General features: G+C 45.9%; 1 protein-coding gene across 1 annotated transcript in view; it reads left to right on the plus strand.

Moving 5' to 3' along the window:
- The window catches only part of LOC126188626 (titin-like), a 471513-nt gene that overhangs the window by 146414 nt on the left and 305202 nt on the right, over positions 1-19897 (plus strand). The window contains exon 2 of the mRNA XM_049930244.1: positions 12554-12686. Coding sequence (XP_049786201.1) covers positions 12554-12686 — 133 coding nt within the window. The remainder of the gene's footprint in view (positions 1-12553; positions 12687-19897) is intronic.

The following is a 19897-nucleotide window of genomic DNA, read 5'->3' on the forward strand; positions in this document are numbered from 1 at the left end:
TGCAAAATGTGTGTGTATTTTTTAACTGGTGCCGTAATTAGTGTAAGGCTACAGTATGTTGTGCACGAAATAGGGCCATTTACTTTGTAGTGGTAGTCGGGGCGGGAGAGGAGGGAGCGAGAGGATGAGGTCGTATAATGCGTAACATAATGCAAGACTTCTACAACACTTCTAAAATTTAAGAATTGCGAGCAAATGTTGAAACATTTTAGTTGCGACAGAGGAGAAGAGGCCCATAGTCTACCAGTGTCTTTTATGTAAGATACTAAATTGACTTATTTCCCCTAACTCGGGTTTACCTTCAATTTTCTCCGAATTTTGCAAGAAGTGAAAAGGGGCATTACTGAAGCAACGCAGGAAGTCATGTCATTAGCTGTGAGAAACTATACTTTGGTCTGGAATGATCCTGACTCAACTAATACTTCAAGCCTGAATAAAATCTAGAGAAATGTTGTATCTACATCTACCGACGTACTCCGCAATCCACCATACGGTGCGTGGCGGAGGGTACCTCGTACCACAACTAGCGTCTTCTCTCCCTGTTCCACTCCCAAACAGGACGAGGGAAAAATGACTGCCTATATGCCTCTGTACGAGCCCTAATCTCTCTTATCTTATCTTTACGGTCTTTCCGCGCAATGTAAGTTGGCGGCAGTAAAACTGTACTGCAGTCAGCCTCAAATGCTGATTCTCTAAATTTCCTCAGTAGCGATTCACGAAAAGAACGCCTCCTTTCCTCTAGATACTCCCACCCGAGTTCCTGAAGCATTTCCGTAACACTCGCGTGATAGAAGGGTTAGTTTGGCAGTCAAGATCGCTTTATAAAGACGATCTAAGTCTTCAAAATCGTAGGATGTAAATGGCATTTTAGAATTAATGAACCTGCTTGCATAGGGTAACGCATAGCGTGCTGCCTTGTGAGGCGGAAGTGAGACTTGGATCGAATCCGCGCGGCGGATTAACGACTGTGGATTGGTACACTGGCCAGCCAGAAAGTGGTTTTCAGGTGGTTTTCCACGCTCGTTTAGGTAAACGCAGGGCAGGTCTCGAAATTCCGCCTTAGAGAATACGATATGCAAACTGTTAAAATGGGGTAATCCACAGAACAAAGTTTACACGATTCACAGACAGTGGCGTACACTCTCCTTTAGGTTACCTTTATGATCGTGGTGTCATGAAGGGCATCCGGTCACAGAGTTAAATAATAAAATAAAATTTTCCCAATTCTTGAATATCTGGCCCCATACTAGACGAGATAAACGCTGGGGAAAAGAAAGAAAGACAAACGTCTCAGAATTAAAGGCTCACAGAACTCACAAATATGCCTAGGTGGGATTGAATAATCTCAATTTACCGACGTATAACAAATAAAATCGGAGAAGAAAATACGATGGCCTTGTAAGGGTACATAAACGTTGGGTAATATTTCAGGGGTTTTGTGAAACTTATATCCTCAGCAGTTAGTATAACTGAGTAATTATTCAGATAAGTTTAAGCAGCATTATAATCGTCAGTTAGGGTACTAAGAAGATTCCGGATCTTGTGGGGTTGGGCTTTGATGCTAGAAGGCTCCTGGGGCGACGTGCGACAGCAAAAGACATCCTTTCGATGACTTTTAACCATCGCAAGTAGTCGCTCAGAGTCTGCAGCGCCATGCTTCGCACCGTGGAGATCCTCCCTGGCGAAATTCCTCGATTTTTGTCATCACACATCTAAGAATGTAGAACGAAGAACAGAGAAGAACTTGATGTCAGAAATCTGTGAGACGAGATGCTCTTTTGAAACGGCTAAGTTGTAATCTGAGTTATAAAGTGAGTCAGAGTTATAGCCTGGACACTAAACCAGACAGTATCCAAAGTACATTACCTGTTCTCCATCACAGTAAAAGAAGCCTTATGAGATGAACAGCTGGAAGAAGTGGAGATTCCGTCTGCCATAAGATAAAAGTATTCTTCAAGACTAAGGAAATGCTCACAATCTGTTACTGAGGAATGTGATGGAGATTAAATCTTCAATCAGTACTGCTTTTATTATAACGAAAGGAACCTTATGTAATAAGGACATTAGTTTTAATAAAAACAGTTTTTTAAACCCTTACATAATTTTATTCTTTCTATACGGTCTAAGGACCTATTTGGAAAGATACTCATACTAAAAGAAAAATCTGAAGTTTTCAAACATGGTTGTTAACCAACTACATACATATAAAATACAGGAGACAAACCGAGTTTCTTTCACCAACCAAGAATGGAAGCCCAAATGGACGCGTTATGAACCATTGCGGGAATTCCAAATTCACTAGGTAGCCAAGAAGAGTTACATGTGCAAAAGAGATCTTGGAATAAGAAAAATATCCTGGTTTAGCCACCATCAGAAAATGGTTGAAGACAGCGGCGCATATCTTGCCAAGGTTCAAAGACATTATGATCCCGTTGGACAACCAAAGTCAGGAATGGATAAGTCAACGCATGAAGCTGAAGCATTGTCTCGATACGAAGATACTCCATCAAAGCAGCCGTACATTCTTCACTGTTCGGACTGAGTGCTTTGATAACATGACATCCTTTAATGCTGACAAGACAAAGAGAGTCCTAAACACTATGGTGTTAACGATATACCACTTACCTGTTCGTAAACTCTCCTGTAATTATTCACCATACGCAACCGTTTATCGTTTGTGCGAGCATTCGCAATGCATTCCTTAGAACTGAATCTCCATTTTTTAATACCTTCCCCCCGTTCCCCCCTCATCCTTGAATCATGGACCTTGCCATCGGTGGGGAGGCTTGCGTGCCTCAGTGAGACAGTAGCCGTATCGTAGGTGTAATCACAATGGAGGGGTACCTATTGAGAGGCGAGACAAACCTGGGGTTCCCGAAGAGTGGCAGTAGCCCTTTCAGTTTTCCAGGGGAAAAGTCTGGCCCCATAACATCAACCAAAATGGCCTTGCTGTGCTGGTACGGCGAATGGCTGAAAGCAAGAAGAAACTATAGCCGTAATTCTTCCCGAAAGCATGTAGCTATCCTGTATGCTTAAACGATGATGACATCCTCTTGGGTAATATACACTCCTGGAAATTGAAATAAGAACACCGTGAAATCATTGTCCCAGGAAGGGGAAACTTTATTGACACATTCCTGGGGTCAGATACATCACATAATCACACTGACAGAACCACAGGCACATAGACACAGGCAACAGAGCATGCACAATGTCGGCACTAGTACAGTGTATATCCACCTTTCGCAGCAATGCAGGCTGCTATTCTCCCATGGAGACGATCGTAGAGATGCTGGATGTAGTCCTGTGGAAAGCTTGCCATACCATTTCCACCTGGCGCCTCAGTTGGACCAGCGTTCGTGCTGGACGTGTAGACCGCGTGCGACGACGCTTCATCCAGTCCCAAACATGCTCAATGGGGGACAGATCCGGAGATCTTGCTGGCCAGGGTAGTTGACTTACACCTTCTAGAGCACGTTGGGTGGCACGAGATACATGCGGACGTGCATTGTCCTGTTGGAACAGCAAGTTCCCTTGCCGGTCTAGGAATGGTAGAACGATGGGTTCGATGACGGTTTGGATGTACCGTGCACTATTCAGTGTCCCCTCGACGATCACCAGTGGTGTACGGCCAGTGTAGGAGATCGCTCCCCACACCATGATGCCGGGTGTTGGCCCTGTGTGCCTCGGTCGTATGCAGTCCTGATTGTGGCGCTCACCTGCACGGCGCCAAACACGCATACGACCATCATTGGCACCAAGGCAGAAGCGACTCTCATCGCTGAAGACGACACTTCTCCATTCGTCCCTCCATTCACGCCTGTCGCGACACCACTGGAGGCGGGCTGCACGATGTTGGGGCGTGAGTGGAAGACGGCCTAACGGTGTGCGGGACCGTAGCCCAGCTTCATGGAGACGGTTGCGAATGGTCCTCGCCGATACCCCAGGAGCAACAGTGTCCCTAATTTGCTGGGAAGTGGCGGTGCGGTCCCCTACGGCACTGCGTAGGATCCTACGGTCTCGGCGTGCATCCGTGCGTCGCTGCGGTCCGGTCCCAGGTCGACGGGCACGTGCACCTTCCGCCGACCACTGGCGACAACATCGATGTACTGTGGAGACCTCACGCCCCACGTGTTGAGCAATTCGGCGGTACGTCCACCCGGCCTCCCGCATGCCCACTATACGCCCTCGCTCGAAGTCCGTCAACTGCACATACGGTTCACGTCCACGCTGTCGCGGCATGCTACCAGTGTTAAAGACTGCGATGGAGCTCCGTATGCCACGGCAAACTGGCTGACACTGACGGCGGCGGTGCACAAATGCTGCGCAGCTAGCGCCATTCGACGGCCAACACCGCGGTTCCTGGTGTGTCCGCTGTGCCCTGCGTGCGATCATTGCTTGTACAGCCCTCTCGCAGTGTCCGGAGCAAGTATGGTGGGTCTGACACACCGGTGTCAATTTGTTCTTTTTTCCATTTCCAGGAGTGTATTTTGGATGTAAAACAGTTCCCCATTCCGAACTTCGGGCGCGGACTTCTCAGGAGGATCTCATCATCATGAGAAACAAACCCGGCGTTCTATGGATTGGAGCGTGGAATGTCGGATCCCTTAATCTGGCAGGTAAATTAGAAAATTTAAAATGGAGTTGGATCGGTTCGAGTTAGATACAGTAAAAATTAGTGAAGTTCGGTGGCAGGAGGAACAAGACCTCTAGTCAGGTGTATGATGTGTTAATACAAAGTCAAATAGAGGTAATGGAGGAGTGGGTTTTAAAAGTGGATAAGAAAATAGGAATGCAGATAAGCTACTATGTACAACATAGTGAACGCATTACCGTAGCCGAGATAGACACGAAGCCCACACCTACCACAGTAGTACAAGTTTTTATGTCAACTAGCGCCGCAGATGATGAAGAGAATGAAGAAACGCATGATGAGATATAAGAAATTATTCATATAGTTAAGGGGACGAAAATTTAATTATGTAAAGCACTGGTATTAGGGAGTAGGAAAAGGAAGAGGAGGAAACATTGTAGGTGAATATGGACTGTGGGAAACGAATGAAAGAGGAAGCCGTCTCGTAGGATTTTGCACAGAGCATAATTTAATTATCACTGGTACTTGGTTTAAGAATCATACGTGGAAGAGACCTATGGACACTATAAGATTTCAGACTGATTACATATTGGAAAGACAGAGATTTTAGAGCCAGCTTTTAAACTGTAAGACATTTCCAGAGGCAGATGTGGACTTTGGTCACAATTTATTGTTTGTGATTCAAATGGTTCAAATTGCTCTGAGCGCTATGGGGCTTAACTTCTGAGGTCATCAGTCCCCTAGAACTTTAGAACTACTTAAACCTAACTAACCTAAGGAAATCACACACATCCATGCTCGAGGCAGGATTCGAACCTGCGACCATAGCAGTCGCGCGGTTTCAGACTGTAGCGCCCAGAACCGCTCGGCCACCCCGGCCGGCTATTGTTTATGAAATATTGATTAAAACTGAAGAAATTACAAAATGGTAGGAAACTAAGGAGATGGGATCCAGAGGAGATGAAAGAACCAGAGGTTGTTGAGGGTTTCAAAGGGAGCATTAGGCAACAGTTGACTAGCACAGGGGGAAGGAATACTATAGAAGCCGAATGGGAAGTTTTGAGAGATGAAATAGTGAAGGCAGTAGAGGATCAAATAGTTAAAAAGACAAGGTCTAATAGAAATACTTGGATAACACAGGAGATATTGAATTTACCTGGTGAAAAGAGAAAATATAAAAATGCAGCAACTGAAGCAGACGAAAGAGAATAGAAGGTCTAAAAATGAGATTGACAGCAAGTGCAAAATGGTTAAGCAGGCTAGAGGACAAATGTGAGGGTTTAGATGTATATTTCACTAGGTGAAGTTAGATACCGCTTACAGGAAAATTAATGAGATCCGTGGAGAGAAGAGCATCTGTACGAATAAAAAGCGCTGAGAATGAAAACCAGTCCTAAGAAAAGACGGGAAACCTGCAAGGTGGGAAGAGTATGTAGAGGGTCTATGCAAGGGAGATAAATTCGAAGGCAATATTACAGAAACGGAAGAGGGCATAGACGAAGATGAGTCGAGTAATGACACTGCGAGAAGAGCACCGAAAGACCTATGTCGAAACAAGACACCGGGAGCACACGACATTCTGTCAAAACTACTGATAGCTTTGAGAGAGCCAGCTGTGACTGAACTCTTCCATCCGTTGTGCAAGATGTATGAGACAGGCGATAGAACCTCAGCTTCAAGTGATCCTACGACTTGTCTTAGAAGATAAGGAACTGCAAAGCTACGTATATAGCACATTTAGACGTAAGACAGAGCTTTAGACAATGTTGACTGGAATTCTCGCTTTGGAAGTCTGAAGGTAGCAGCCGTAAAATAAAGGGAGCGAGAGGCTCTTCACAAGTTGTACAGAACCCAGACGACATTTATAAGAGTCGAGATGCATGAAAGGGAAGAAGTGGGTGAGAAGGGAGTGAGAAGGGAGTGAGACAGAGTTGTAGCCTGTTCTAGGTGTTATTAAATCTGTACATTGAGCCTGAAGAAAAGGAAACCAAAGAAACGTTTGGAGTGGGAATTAAAGTTCACAGAGAAAGAATAAAAACTTTGAGGTTTGCAGATGACATCGTAATTCTGTCAGAAGCAGCAAAGGACTTGGAAGAATAGTTGAACGGAATGGACAATGTCTTGAAAGGAGGATATAAGATGAACATCAACAAAAGCAAAACAAGGATAATGGAATGTCATCAAATTAAATTAGGTGATGCTGAGGGAATTACGTTAGGAAGAGAGAGGCTGAAAGTAGATGAGTTTTGCTATTTTGGCAGCAAAATAAATGATGATGGCCGTAGCAGAGAGGATATAAAATGTAAACTGGTAATTGCAAGAAAAGAGTTTTTGAAGAAAAAGTATTTGTTGACAATGAATACGAACTTAAGTGTTAGCAAGCCTTTTCTGAAGGTATTTGTCTGGAGTGTAGCCTTGTATGGAAATGAAACATGGAGATAAACACTTTAGACAAGAAAAGAATAAAAACTTTTGAAATGTGGTGCTACAGAAGAATGCTGAAGATTAGACCGGTATATCACGTAAGAAACGAGGAGGTACTGAACGAAACTCGTCGTGCCGTTCTCCCACTGCATTCAGAGAACCTATACACGAGGTGCACATCGGCCAGCCGTTTATTAGGAAACCTATGCACGCACCTGTGTATCACTGTTTACGTACAGCTAACACAGTCGGAAAAACAGACCCAAGTCAGAACCGAGCAGTGCTGAATGCAAGCTTGAAGGCGAAGAATGAAATGGGTACTACTGTTGCCTACAGCAGGAATAATGAGCGAATGGAAACAAGGCAAATCGATATTTGCGCTGTGGTTCACAATTACCAGTGCAATACAGACTGAAACCTAATTGGGACAAGAAATCGAACAAAATATAATAACTCTGTAACGGGCTGCCGGAGATTATGGGTCCCGCTTACCGAAATACTCAGAAGGTATGCTTTACAACATCTGAAAGTTTGTTAGTGAAGTTATGATTACCTTGGAGGACGGCCGATGTTAATATACGTCTTAATATTTCTCCTTGTTAAGAATGACACGCTGGGTTCTGTTTGCAAGAAACTTTTCAATCCATTCTCAAAGGTGGACGGTATTTCATAAGTCTGTAGGGAGTAACCGCAGTAAGATCTTCCTTATGAAACTATTTCGGATAACAGATTTATTAGTTTGGCCTTCTACCTGTCATCCTCCATTTCGGTGCCAGTACGATCACTGAATGCTTAAATACATGGCTTTGATCCGTTTACTGACTTAATGTAAGGCCAAACCTTCTCAGGATTTTCTATCATGATGATAGATAGAATTTTACTTTGAAATTCGTTAATAACTTTAAGCTCGCTATCGTCACGCTCATTTTTGCTTCGTAGACTTTGTTTGTCACATAGCTGTGGCTACTTTCAAATCTGTGCTGAGGCTGTCTTTCCTTTCCAAGAAACTTTCTACACGGCACAGTCACATTAATGTGACCACTACCTATGTTCGACGTCAGTTTGCAATCATCAGTCACAGACGGCAGGGGTTAGCACTAGCAGTGAAGGGTATACAAAGCGTGTTGGAGGGACGCGATAAACAGTGCAGTGGTTGTCGTAACGCGGAAACGGAGCGATTTATTTGACGTCCAAAAGGGCATGATCACGGTTTTGAGCCAAGGGTGAAAGCATTTCCGAAAAGACTAAGTTTATAAACTATTCGCGTGCCGCCGTGGTTAAAATACACCGTGCATGGTAAAATGGTGCTATCAAAAACCGGCACCGAGGCAGTTGTGGGCTACCACGGCTCGTAGATCACAGGGGTGAACGAGGGCTGCGGAGATGTGCACGGGTGAATAGACGTGCAACTGTTGAGCATCTGACCACCCAGATGAACCAAGGGGCTACCAACAGTCTCCCCTCAACAGCCGTTCAGCGAACGTTGCTACGTATGGGCCTGCGCAGATGGCGCCTGGTTTATGGACCCACGCTGACTGCTGTTTATTGGCGACGATCGCTGGACTTAGCGTGCCATTACCACAACTGCACGTCCACTGAGTGGGGACAGGTGGGCTTTTCGTATAAATCACGTTTTATGCTCCATCGGCGTGAAACGTTTGAAACCAAACACCCTGCAATAATCGCCGGAAGAACTCAGGTCGGAGGAGAGAGCGTTACTGTCTGGTGAATGTCTTCGTGGCAATCCCTTAGTGATCTCGTCATTCTGGAAGGCACAGTACATCAACACAAACATACATCTATACGTGAGGACCATATCCACCCCTACATGCAGTTTATTTTTCCTCGGCACGGTGGCATCTACCAGCAGGACAATGCAACGTGTCACACGGTTCGTATTGTACGTGCGCGGTTCGGAGAGCACCATGATGAGTTTACCATACTCCGGTTTAAATTCAATCGGGAATCTATATGACTACTTCGATCGGGCTGTTTGCGCCACGGATTCTCAAACTATTGCAGCTGGTCACGGCACAGGAGTTGGCACGGTTCCACATTCACGTTGGTACCTACAGTACCAAATCCTCACCGACACTCTTCTTGCATGTATCACAGCGGTCTGCACTGGCTATTCAGGCTTTTGACACGTTGTTACATTAATGTGACCGGGCAGTGTAACTGGGTTGTTGATCACAGCACGGCCTTTCGATCTTTCACAACTTTACTTGGCACTTACGCATTGTATAAGGGGCGATAAAAAAGCTTTCCGTTGAGAGCGTAGCTGTAGCATATATGCAACCCATCGCGAATCTGATGCGGATGTACAAGCACGGACATGTAGGCAAGGGGCTAGTGTGGCTTTCGAACGGAGATTTTTTGATCGCCCTCATACAATACTCTTGAATTTTGCGCTTTTACACTCAATATTTTTTACGTGAGGGATGAATAAGTGACGAGCAAACTGTTGAAAGACGTGAATCAATGCGCATTTCTCTTTATTAGTCAGTGTAGAACATTTAACGAAAATGGCTGTGTTTGAATGCTATTGTGCCTATATTGGCCTGTGTTATAAAAACACTATTATCTCTCAAGGAATAGCGACATTATCTTCGTGAGTCATCATTTTAAATCACATTGGCTATCACCGGTATTCTATACGTACTTCTCGTTAAGGAGATTAAGATCGTCTTGGATATTAAAAGTGTCCGTAGACTACGTGAGACGACTATTCGTGATTTTTGTGCATTGTGATTTGTAAGCCCACCGGACAAAGCCTTAGGCACCCCTTTGAAACAGCGCACGGCTCGCTTTGGAGCGCTTTAGTCTGTGTAGGACTGATACCACGCGGCCGCTGGACCCTCCACCGCCGATGTGAGCCATGCCAGTGAAGTACTGTGTATGTGACAGTCGGCTGTATGGAACCAGTAAGAGAAATCGATATGGAGATGGGACGAAATGCCAAAAGGAGTTCTCGTTTTTGGACGAGCGCATTAACGTATCGTTATGAAGTTGCCAGATTTGTTGGTGTAGCTGCGTGTAGTGACCAACGTAGTTACAACTAATGGTGTATCGCTCGCAGCCATACAGCGTAGTGCAAGAACAGTGGTTGTAAAAAGATTCTGACCCATAGAGACCGGAGACAAGTTTCACAGTTTCGGTACCAGTCAGTTTCAAACAGGACAGGAATTGCTTTTACCTGTGAATACAGGTCCATTTCTACATGTTTCCAAGGGACTATTGCGAAAGAAAGTTTAGAAATTAAGACGGGTACCTGAAAAACGCTGTTACATCGGGACGCAGAGCTCAAAGAGACTGGAGAGCATCTGAATGGAGATGCTTAGTATGGTCCGACGCATCACAATGTTACTTCTTGTCAACACGTGCAACGCGTGGGACGCACCGACGGGCCAACGTGGCGTTTAAACTGGATCCGCGTAACAGACTAACGACGAGGCCCGGTGTGCCTTCTGACGTAGATGTTTTTAGGCGGTTTCCCTCATCCGAGTAGGTGAATACCGGGCTGGTACCCATGTTCCGCGTCTGTACACAATTTCGCGTGGGATAACACTAGACACAGAGGTTCGGTAGACAAATTGAGTCCCAAGTCGGGGTAGGAGGGAGGAAGGGGCTGGCGACAGTAAGGGCATTCGGCCGCCCTCTGCTACTAACACTGCCAAGTCCACATTAACATGCCGACCCTGTAAGACACGGGATAAGGCCACGAAAAGGGATTCTGTATCGTAAGATAGTAACAACCGTGTTCAGAGGGCTACACGAAAGGTTTTCTGGTTTGACGAATAGTCAGGCACCCTATCGCCCCTTAATGGCCCGTGAAATCAACCTCTATTAAACCTGTAAAAAATACCTGGGAGTATTTCAAACAGCGGGTTAAATGCAACAGCCAAGACCATCTCATTTTGGTAGCTCTACGGGACCTAGTCACGAATGAGTGAATTCAGCTGAATACGGCGTACGTGAAGAAAGTTGTGGGCTTTCTTCCTCGCCATATAGGGGCCATCATCAGGACTAGAGACATGGTCTTAGTGTGATGTCTCCTGGGGGATGACAAAAATTTGAATTTTGAAGTTCAGTAGGAGTATTGCCGTGGCAGTGGAGGTACATCTACATCTAAATTTACACACAGCAAGCCACCCAACGGTGTGTGGCGGAGGGCACTTTACGTGCCACTGTCATTACCTCCCTTTCCTGTTACAGTCGCGTATGGTTCGCGGGAAGAACGACTGCCGGAAAGCCTCCGTGCGCGCTCTAATCTCTCTAATTTTACATTCGTGATCTCCTCGGAAGGTATAAGTAGGGGGAAGCAACATATTCGATACCTCATCCAGAAACGCACCCTCTCGAAACCTGGACAGCAAGATACACCGCGATGCAGAGCGCCTCTCTTGCAGAGTCTGCCACTTGAGTTCGCTAAACATCTCCGTAACGCCATCACGATTACCAAATAACCCTGTGACGAAACGCGCCGCTCTTCTTTGGATCTTCTCTATCTCCTTCGTCAACCCGATCTGGTACGGATCCCACACTGATGAGCAATACTCAAGTATAGGTCGAACGAGTGTTTTGTAAGCCACCTCCTTTGTTGATGGACTACATTTTCTAAGGACTCTCCCAATGAATCTGAACCTGGCACCCGCCTTACCAACAATGTGATCGTTCCACTTCAAATTGTTCCGTACGCATACTCCCAGATATTTTACAGAAGTAACTGCTACCAGTGTTTGTTCTGCTATCATATAATCATACAATAAAGGATCCTTGTTTCTATGTATTCGCAATACATTACATTTGTCTATGTTAGGGGTCAGTTGCCACTCCCTGCACCAAGTGCCTATCCGCTGCAGATCTTCCTGCATTTCGCTGCAATTTTCTAATGCTGCCATTTCTGTGTATAGAACAGCATCATCCGCGAAAAGCCGCATGGAACTACCGACACTATCTACTAGGTCATTTATATATATTGTGAAAAGCAATGGTCCCATAACACTCCCCTGTGGCACGCCAGAGGTTACTTTAGCGCCTGTAGGCGTCTCTCCATCGTACCTGCCATCATCACAGACACATGCGGCTCCTGAAATTCGCGTCTGAATGGGAAATTGTGCCACAAACTCACAGGCCTGCCGCTGTCAGTCTACAGTCTATCGAAGCCCTTGTTCACCATGACGTAATGGCATCTACTTGGGACGGCTGCTGCGACAGCAGTCACGGCTGGAGTGCGATTGCGAAAGTTTGAGAGCGCGCGCCGCCGACTGACTTGAATACGGCAGCAGCGGCGGCGGCGGCGGCGGCGGCGCAGCGTGCGTGCGGCGGGAGAATATCGAACGGCGTGGCGGTGCGCGGCGCGGCGCAGCATTGGCGGCGCGCCTCTTCGCCTTTCAGAGAGATCGCACAGACGCCCTGGGCGCAGCGCAGCACATGACAGCAGAGACGACGCGCGCCCGGCGCCCGACGCCGGCGTCTGATAAGCGAGCAGCCAGTCTGGTGGCGAGAGTGCGAGCGTTCTCATGTGTTCCACAGCGGGCGGGCAGCCGCCGCCCAAGATCCCTCCGCAGACGTACCTGTTCGAGGAGGTGCGGCGCCAGCGGCTGCGCGGCGGCTACCCGTGGACGCACGTCGATGGACCGCCGTTCGACCCGCTCGCTGAGCCCAGGTCAGTGCTGCTGCCTTCCAGCTAGTCCTTTGGGCCCTCCGAGACCAGATGCCAGGCCAAGTAGAACAAAAATCACAGTCTAACAGTATTAAGTTTTATTAAAAAACACATTTTTTTTATCCTAGTCCCATTTGAGGCCTGTGGTCTTTGACTAGCGTTTCTTCTTGGAATAGATTACAGTCCCATATTTATCTTCCAGAACTAATTCATTTGATACTAAAATGTAAACTTTCACGGCCGGAAATATTATGTCCATTATAATTATCCGGGCTGTTATGCCGTGGTCGGTTGATGAATTCTGTGGTGATTCCCAACGTTTCGTCTCCGACTGCGGGAGACATCTTCAAGGGGGTCCGTAGCTTGATGGAAGGTCCAACACACACACTGGCTCGCTACTGAGCCAGTATGTGTGTTGGACCTTCCATCAAGCTACGGACCCCCTTGAAGATGTCTCCCGCAGTCGGAGACGAAACGTTGGGAATCACCACAGAATTCATCAACCGACCACGGCATAACAGCACGGATAATTATAATGGACATAATTCATTTGACTAAAAACAAATTTCAGGCATAAATTTTTATGCTTTACATAAGTACAAGTGTGGTGTCACCGCCAGACAGCACACTTGCTAGATGGTAGCCTTTAAATCGGCCGCGGTCCGTTAGTATACGTCGGACCCGTGTGTCGCCACTATCAGTGGTTGCAGACCGAGCGCCGCCACACGGCAGGTCTAGAGAGACACCCTAGCACTCGTCCCAGTTGTACAGCCGAATTTGCTAGCGATGGTTCACTGTCTACAGACGCTCTCAATTGCAGAGACGACAGTTTAGCATAGCCTTCAGCTACGTCATTTGCTACGACCTAGCAAGGCGCCATATTCAGTTACTATAAGTACAGATAATAGTGTGAATCATGTACCGTCAAGAGCGACGTTCGTCATTAATGGATTAAAGTTAAGTTTCGAACTAATTACGTCCGCTTTCTGAATTCTAATTCCTTGTCATGTTCCAGACCTCACGTCAATATAGTCCTTCCCTCCTCACGCCAGCCTCCGTGAGCTAAAACGCGTGCCTTTCGGCCTCCACTAGTAACACGGTGTTGGCTCTTCAGCCAACACAACAACAAGTACAAGCCATAAGGTGCCAAATATGAAGACTAGGTTGCGCAGGGCGACTCAAAAGTCTGTTAACATTCGAAAATGCACCATTTCACGGAGTACAGAGGTAAAAATTGGCACCCATGCCTGAAATGACAAAGGATTTTATTGAAACCAGAAACGAGTGCAAAAACTGGCCAGCAGATGGCGTTGGACAGCAACACGTCAGTTTTGCCGCTTGAGAATGGCGTATCAAACGAGCTGTAGGGAGAGAGGGAGCCAGATCATCTCTACCCTGGCCGATAAGCACCTGCTGGAAGGTACGACTTTTATGCAGAACGGTGCTCCATGTTGCTACACGTGTCAAAGATCTCTTGCACACATAGTTTTGTGAGAATCGCGTGCTGAGCCGCCACCTTCGTCATGCTTGGCGTCCATGGTACCCAGACCTCAATCTGTGTGATTATTGGTTGTGGGGTTACCTGAAGTCGCAAGCCTAGCGCCATCGTTCGACCTCATACGGGATACTAAAAGGCAAAATCCGATGAAACTTCCCCACCAGACCTACTGATAAGCTGTGCAGTGCTGTTCACAACATTGTCCCGCGACTACGACTATTGTTGTTGAATAACGGCCGACATGTTGATCATTTGCTATAAAGAACATCGTTTTTGCTAAAAATCAACTGTTATGCTAATTATTACTTTCGTATCATCTGCAGCGCCATCTGTTGGTTATTTTGGGCACTTTATTTTTGTTTCAGTAGAACACCATGTCATTTGAATCATATATCTGAATATTTACCTCTCTACCTACATTATTCCATAAAGTATTGAACTTTCAAATGTTAAGGAACTTTTGTATCACCCTGTATATTGCAACATTTCAAATTTCAAATCATCCCGTTAACCATCGCCAAAGTACTCTTGGACGTATTTTCCTGATGAAACAGTATTTATTTTTAAGGTTCCATACCTGGACCGGTAAAAACGGAATCTTCATATGATCACTCTGTTGTTTATCTGTCTGTGTGTCTGTCTGACCCTCAAAGATCCTTTTTTTCAGTACTCAGGTATAGGTATCAAGTTGAAATTTGTCACTTGCTAGTGTCTACGCTCCATTGGAGATGCGAAAAATTTCAGCTTCTAAGTCAATGCAGTCAAAAGATGGCCATTTATGTCACATATTTCGGTACTCGTAAACTCACTCATCAGAACCTATAGCTAGATGAATTAGCTACACACGCGGCAAGTCCGAAGGTTTAGCGGTGAAGCACATGTCAGCAAACCGAGAGGTCGGGGAATCGAATCTCTCTTTGACTACAGAGTGTCCAATCTTCGTTTTAACCTAGTGAAACTTCCGATCATAGGATGGACAAAAGATAGGAGACGTGGAATGGAGAACCCAGGCTGAGAGCATCATTTTTTGTTAAGAAATTACAAACTTATTTAAAAATATGCCAACAGTCAGAATGATAAATAAAACCACAATGTCGTCTTGCATCTGACATAATGAACAGCAAGGTTTTCTTACATAAGTCTTCAAGTCAAGAGAAATATCAATTTAGCAACCAGATTCACTGACCCAAGCAAATTTAAAGAGGAGAAACAACAATTGAAATAACTACCGTTTATCACAACAAATAGGCCGGCCCCATCCTCACCCCCGCAGAGACCACTCTTAGAACTCAGCAGACAACAAGTTTAGGTAATCCAAAATTTTAAACGGCCGTAAGGCCATTAAATAAAACCCACACAAATATAGCAGTGGAATTAAGTAGAGGTTCCAAATTTAAATTACACAACAACAACAAGAAGAATCAGTCCTCCGAGAAAGGGGGAAAATTTACAGCTTTAAGTCTGGTAATCTTCCGGTGAATTATAAGAAGTGTGCAGTCAAGTTATGCCAAGCTGACTATTAAGAGCAGTGATTTACAGACGGAATTTAAACGTTCAAAAATTTAAGTACATAAATGTTCGTAAACGTAAGTACAGAAAGTAGATTTTAAGGTTTGTTTTGTTAGGTCACAAGATAGGGCAAGCTGGAGAGGGCAGTCACTTAAAACCACCTGTCAAATGGACTATCGGGAAAACTTAATTGGTTTACCAGCTACAGCTGGAAACGCAACTCCAGTGAGAGCTAACGGCCACAGGAGACGCCGCGCCGTCACGGTACATGCACTGCCGAAATACAGGATTACGTACATGCTGGCAAGCGCCGCGTCATTACAGTATCACAGCTCAAAAGTCAAGACTGTCAACAAGTAGCGTACACATTACGACACTAAAGTCAAGACCTCCGGAAATAACGTCTTCAGGTCTTTCAAGATTTAATACAGTCCTTAAAGAAATGTAACGTTCGCTAAGTAATTACATAACTCTAAGCTAAGTGAATAAGGCTTAAACTTTTTAATTATAAGCAGAAATTTCAATTACTGTACTAAAACTGCTAATATAAAAGATTAAGACACTTGTGATAATGAGTATCAGATTTACCAATAGACAAAGAATGCTACAGAATAATAGATATAAGCTAAAGCGCCTGTCACGGACTTCAGGCTTAACGTTTATAGATGAGACTGAGGTTGCAGACGCTCAAGACTTAAACCCATCTAAAACAAATTCAAAAGAACATTAGTTTAAAACTTGAAAAGCTGACTCAACATTAGTCAAAACTTAGAACAGATAAGGAACGACTTAAAGCTAACGAACGCCGGCCGGAGTGGCCAAGCGGTTCTAGGCGCTACAGTCGGGAACTGCGCGACCGCTACGGACGGAGGTTCGAATCCTGCCCCGGGCATGGATGTGTGCGATGTCCTTAGGTTAATTAGGTTTAAGTAGTTCTAAGTTCTAGGGGATTTATGACCTCAGAAGTTGAGTCCCATAGTGATCAGAGCCATTTGAACCAAAGATAACGAACAACAAATGGAAACAGCAGTGCAATTAAGTACCGCCGGCAGAGTCGTAGAAGAACAGTTCAAAGACAAATTTACCACTTCAGTCAGTGGTCCATCTAAGTATACATTCATGTAACCCGAGACTGACTCGCGGAGATTCTAACAGACCACCTGCCCCTACAACACTTCTTATACATACTTTCAGGGGAACCTCCCCATCGCACCCCCCCCCCCCTCAGATTTAGTTATAATTTGGCACAGTGAATAGGCCTTGAAAAACTGAACTCAGATCAGTCGAGAAAACAGGAAGAAGTTGTGTGGAACTATGAAAAAATAAGCAAAATATGCAAACTGAGTAGTCCATGGGCAGCATAGTCAATATCAATGACGATGTGTGCACAGGAGCGCCGTTGTCCCGTGGTGAGCGTGAGCATTTGCAGAGCGAGAGGTCCTCGGTTCAAGTCTTCCCGGGAGCGAAAAGTTTGCTTGCTTTATTTTTGCAAGGTTATGATCTGTCCGTTCGTTCATTGACGTCTCTGTTCACTGTAATAAGTTTAGTGTCTGTGTTTTGCGACCGCACCGCAAAACCGTGCGATTAGTAGACGAAAGGACGTGCCTCTCCAATGGGAACCGAAAACATTTGATCCAGGAAACCACGTCTGATATATTCTATACGACACTGGTGACGGCATGTGCGTCACATGACAGGAATATGTTGTCGACCCACCTAACTTGCACACTTGGCGAATGGGTAAAAAGATTCTTCTATCTTGCCCGATTTAGGCTTTCTTGTGGATGTGATAATCACTCCCAAAAAAGTGATGAAAACGTAAGAGTGTGTCACATAAACTGCAACAAATGAATGCAACAGTTTCACAGTCGCACAGTTTTCTCTGTGCTCTGTCAAAACATATGTTTTTAAGGTTTTCAAATTTTTACGTGTGTAGACCGTCAAATCCTGCAGATGTCCAAGCAAATCTGAACATGTCCTGGAATTTTGGAGAGCGAAATTGATTATGTGTGAGTGCCTGAACTCTGATAATTGTCTGAAAATAAAAATTTAAACTTTTCACTCGAGGGAAGATTTGAACCAAGGACCTCTCGCTCCGCAGCTGCTCTCGCTAACCACGGGACCACGGCGCTCTTGTGCTAATATCATCCTTGATATTGCCTATGTTGCCCATGGACTACTCAGTTTGTATATTTTGCTTGTTTTTTCATAGTTCCACACAACTTCTTCCTGTTTTCTCGATTGATCTGTGTTCAGTTTTTCACGGCCTATCCACTGTGCCAACTTATAACTAAATCTGAGGGGGGTGCGATGGGGAGGTTCCCTTGTTAGCAAATCAGCAAAGTTACACTTGCGGTTTCAAACAGGTTACAGTAATTGCAAGAAAGCCTCATTTTTCAAACCCCACACCCTTGGTCCACTGAAGGAATAAACACAATACGCACCATTACTTATTTAGTACTCCACATGCCATCATTCGAAGCGCTATTCCGGCCGTCAACATCCAAACTACACACGGCGAGAACATTCCAGAAGGCAAACTGCTGGCGCACTCTCTCTCCAAAATCCAGAAATCAGGCACAGTGGATGCTATCGTGCATACGGCTCTGAATATACCGAGAGCCCCCCCCAACGGCCGCCACGTCAACACCCTGCCCCCTGAGTCCGTACCTGCTGCCGCCTCGTACCAACACCGACTGCCAAACCGCGGCGCGGCTCCCGCCTGTCTCTCACTCGCAAACAGCGATAAACCGAGCGAATCAGTGCGGCACTCGCGCCTCGTGCCGGGACGCCAGTCAGTCGGAAAACCCAAAGACAGCACAACGCCGCTACAGCTCACCTTGCCTTCACCTTCCAACGATGTGTGGAATCACCAGAAACAGCACGTGGTTCGGATTCCTAATTAAACTGTAGGGTCCATTCCCCCGTTAGGGACACGCAAGTCCCCGAAGTGGCGTCCAATAGAAAGACTTGCACCGATCCACTGAGCCACACGAAATTATTATTATCATCTATGTTATGTTATGTTAACCGGGGACCTAGAAACGACGGAGAGGCTCCGTCCCCGCTGCAGCCGCAGTGGTCCGCAACCCCACGACGACTAGCGCAGTCAACTTTACCCCTCCGCCGCCCCACACCGAACCAAGGGTTATTGTGCGGTTTGGCCCCCGGTGCCTCCCTTCTCCCCCCCCCCCCACCACCCCCTCCCGACAGGGAACGTCTCACACCAGACGAGTGTAACCCCTATGTTTGCGTGGTAGAGTAATGGTGGTGTACGCTTACGTGAAGAACTTGTTTGCGCAGCAATCGCCGACATAGTGTAGCAGAGGCGGAATAAGGGGAACCAGCCCGCATTTGCCGAGGCAGACGGAAAACCGCCTAAAAGCCATCCACAGACTGGTCGGCTCACCGGACCTTGACATAAATCGGCCGGGCGGATTCGTGCCGGGGACCGGCTCTCCTTCCCGCCCGGAAAACCGTGCGTTAGACCGCACGGCCAACCGGGCGGGCCATTATTATCATCTACTTACATAATTAAATTTGTACGGAACCCTCAGAGAGTGAGTCCTACTCATATTTGTCCAGTTTTTTGTTATAAAATCCAGCCTTCTTCTCCTACAATTTTTGTTGTGTATTGAAACAGAAGACCTGCATAGTATTCATCAGTTCCTGTGTTATCCTTTGCAGGGTACCAAGAAGAAGAATTCCTTTATGTTCCACGAAACACTGGCCGTACCTTTCCCAGTAATTACGTTAACCCTCCATTTCCCCCCCCCCCCCCATCCTGTCTTTTACCTTTCCCTGAACTTGCATTTGGAAGGACGACGGTACGAATCCACGTCTGGCCGCCCAGATTTAGGTTTTCCATAGTTTCCCTAAATAGCTTCAGTCAGATGCCACGAAGCTTCCTTCGAAAAGAAAACGGTCGATTTTCTCCTTCATCCTTCCCTAACCCGAGCTTGTGCTCCGTCTACTGAGCTCACTATCTACGGGCTGTTAAATCCTGCTCTTCTTTGCTTCCTACCTTTCCCGGCAGTACACCTGACATCACATTTTTAGTGCACGGCCATCACATTTCACCAACTATTTTGGTTGCTGGAGTAAATTGAGGAAGTCATGTCTCATCCATCGTAAAAAATATCGACACTGGCAAAGAAAATCAGACGTAATAAAAAAAAAGAGATCGCAACATTCGTTTCTGCATTCG

This window comes from Schistocerca cancellata, chromosome 1 (assembly GCF_023864275.1).
Source record: "Schistocerca cancellata isolate TAMUIC-IGC-003103 chromosome 1, iqSchCanc2.1, whole genome shotgun sequence".
NCBI classification, from domain to species: domain Eukaryota; kingdom Metazoa; phylum Arthropoda; class Insecta; order Orthoptera; family Acrididae; genus Schistocerca; species Schistocerca cancellata.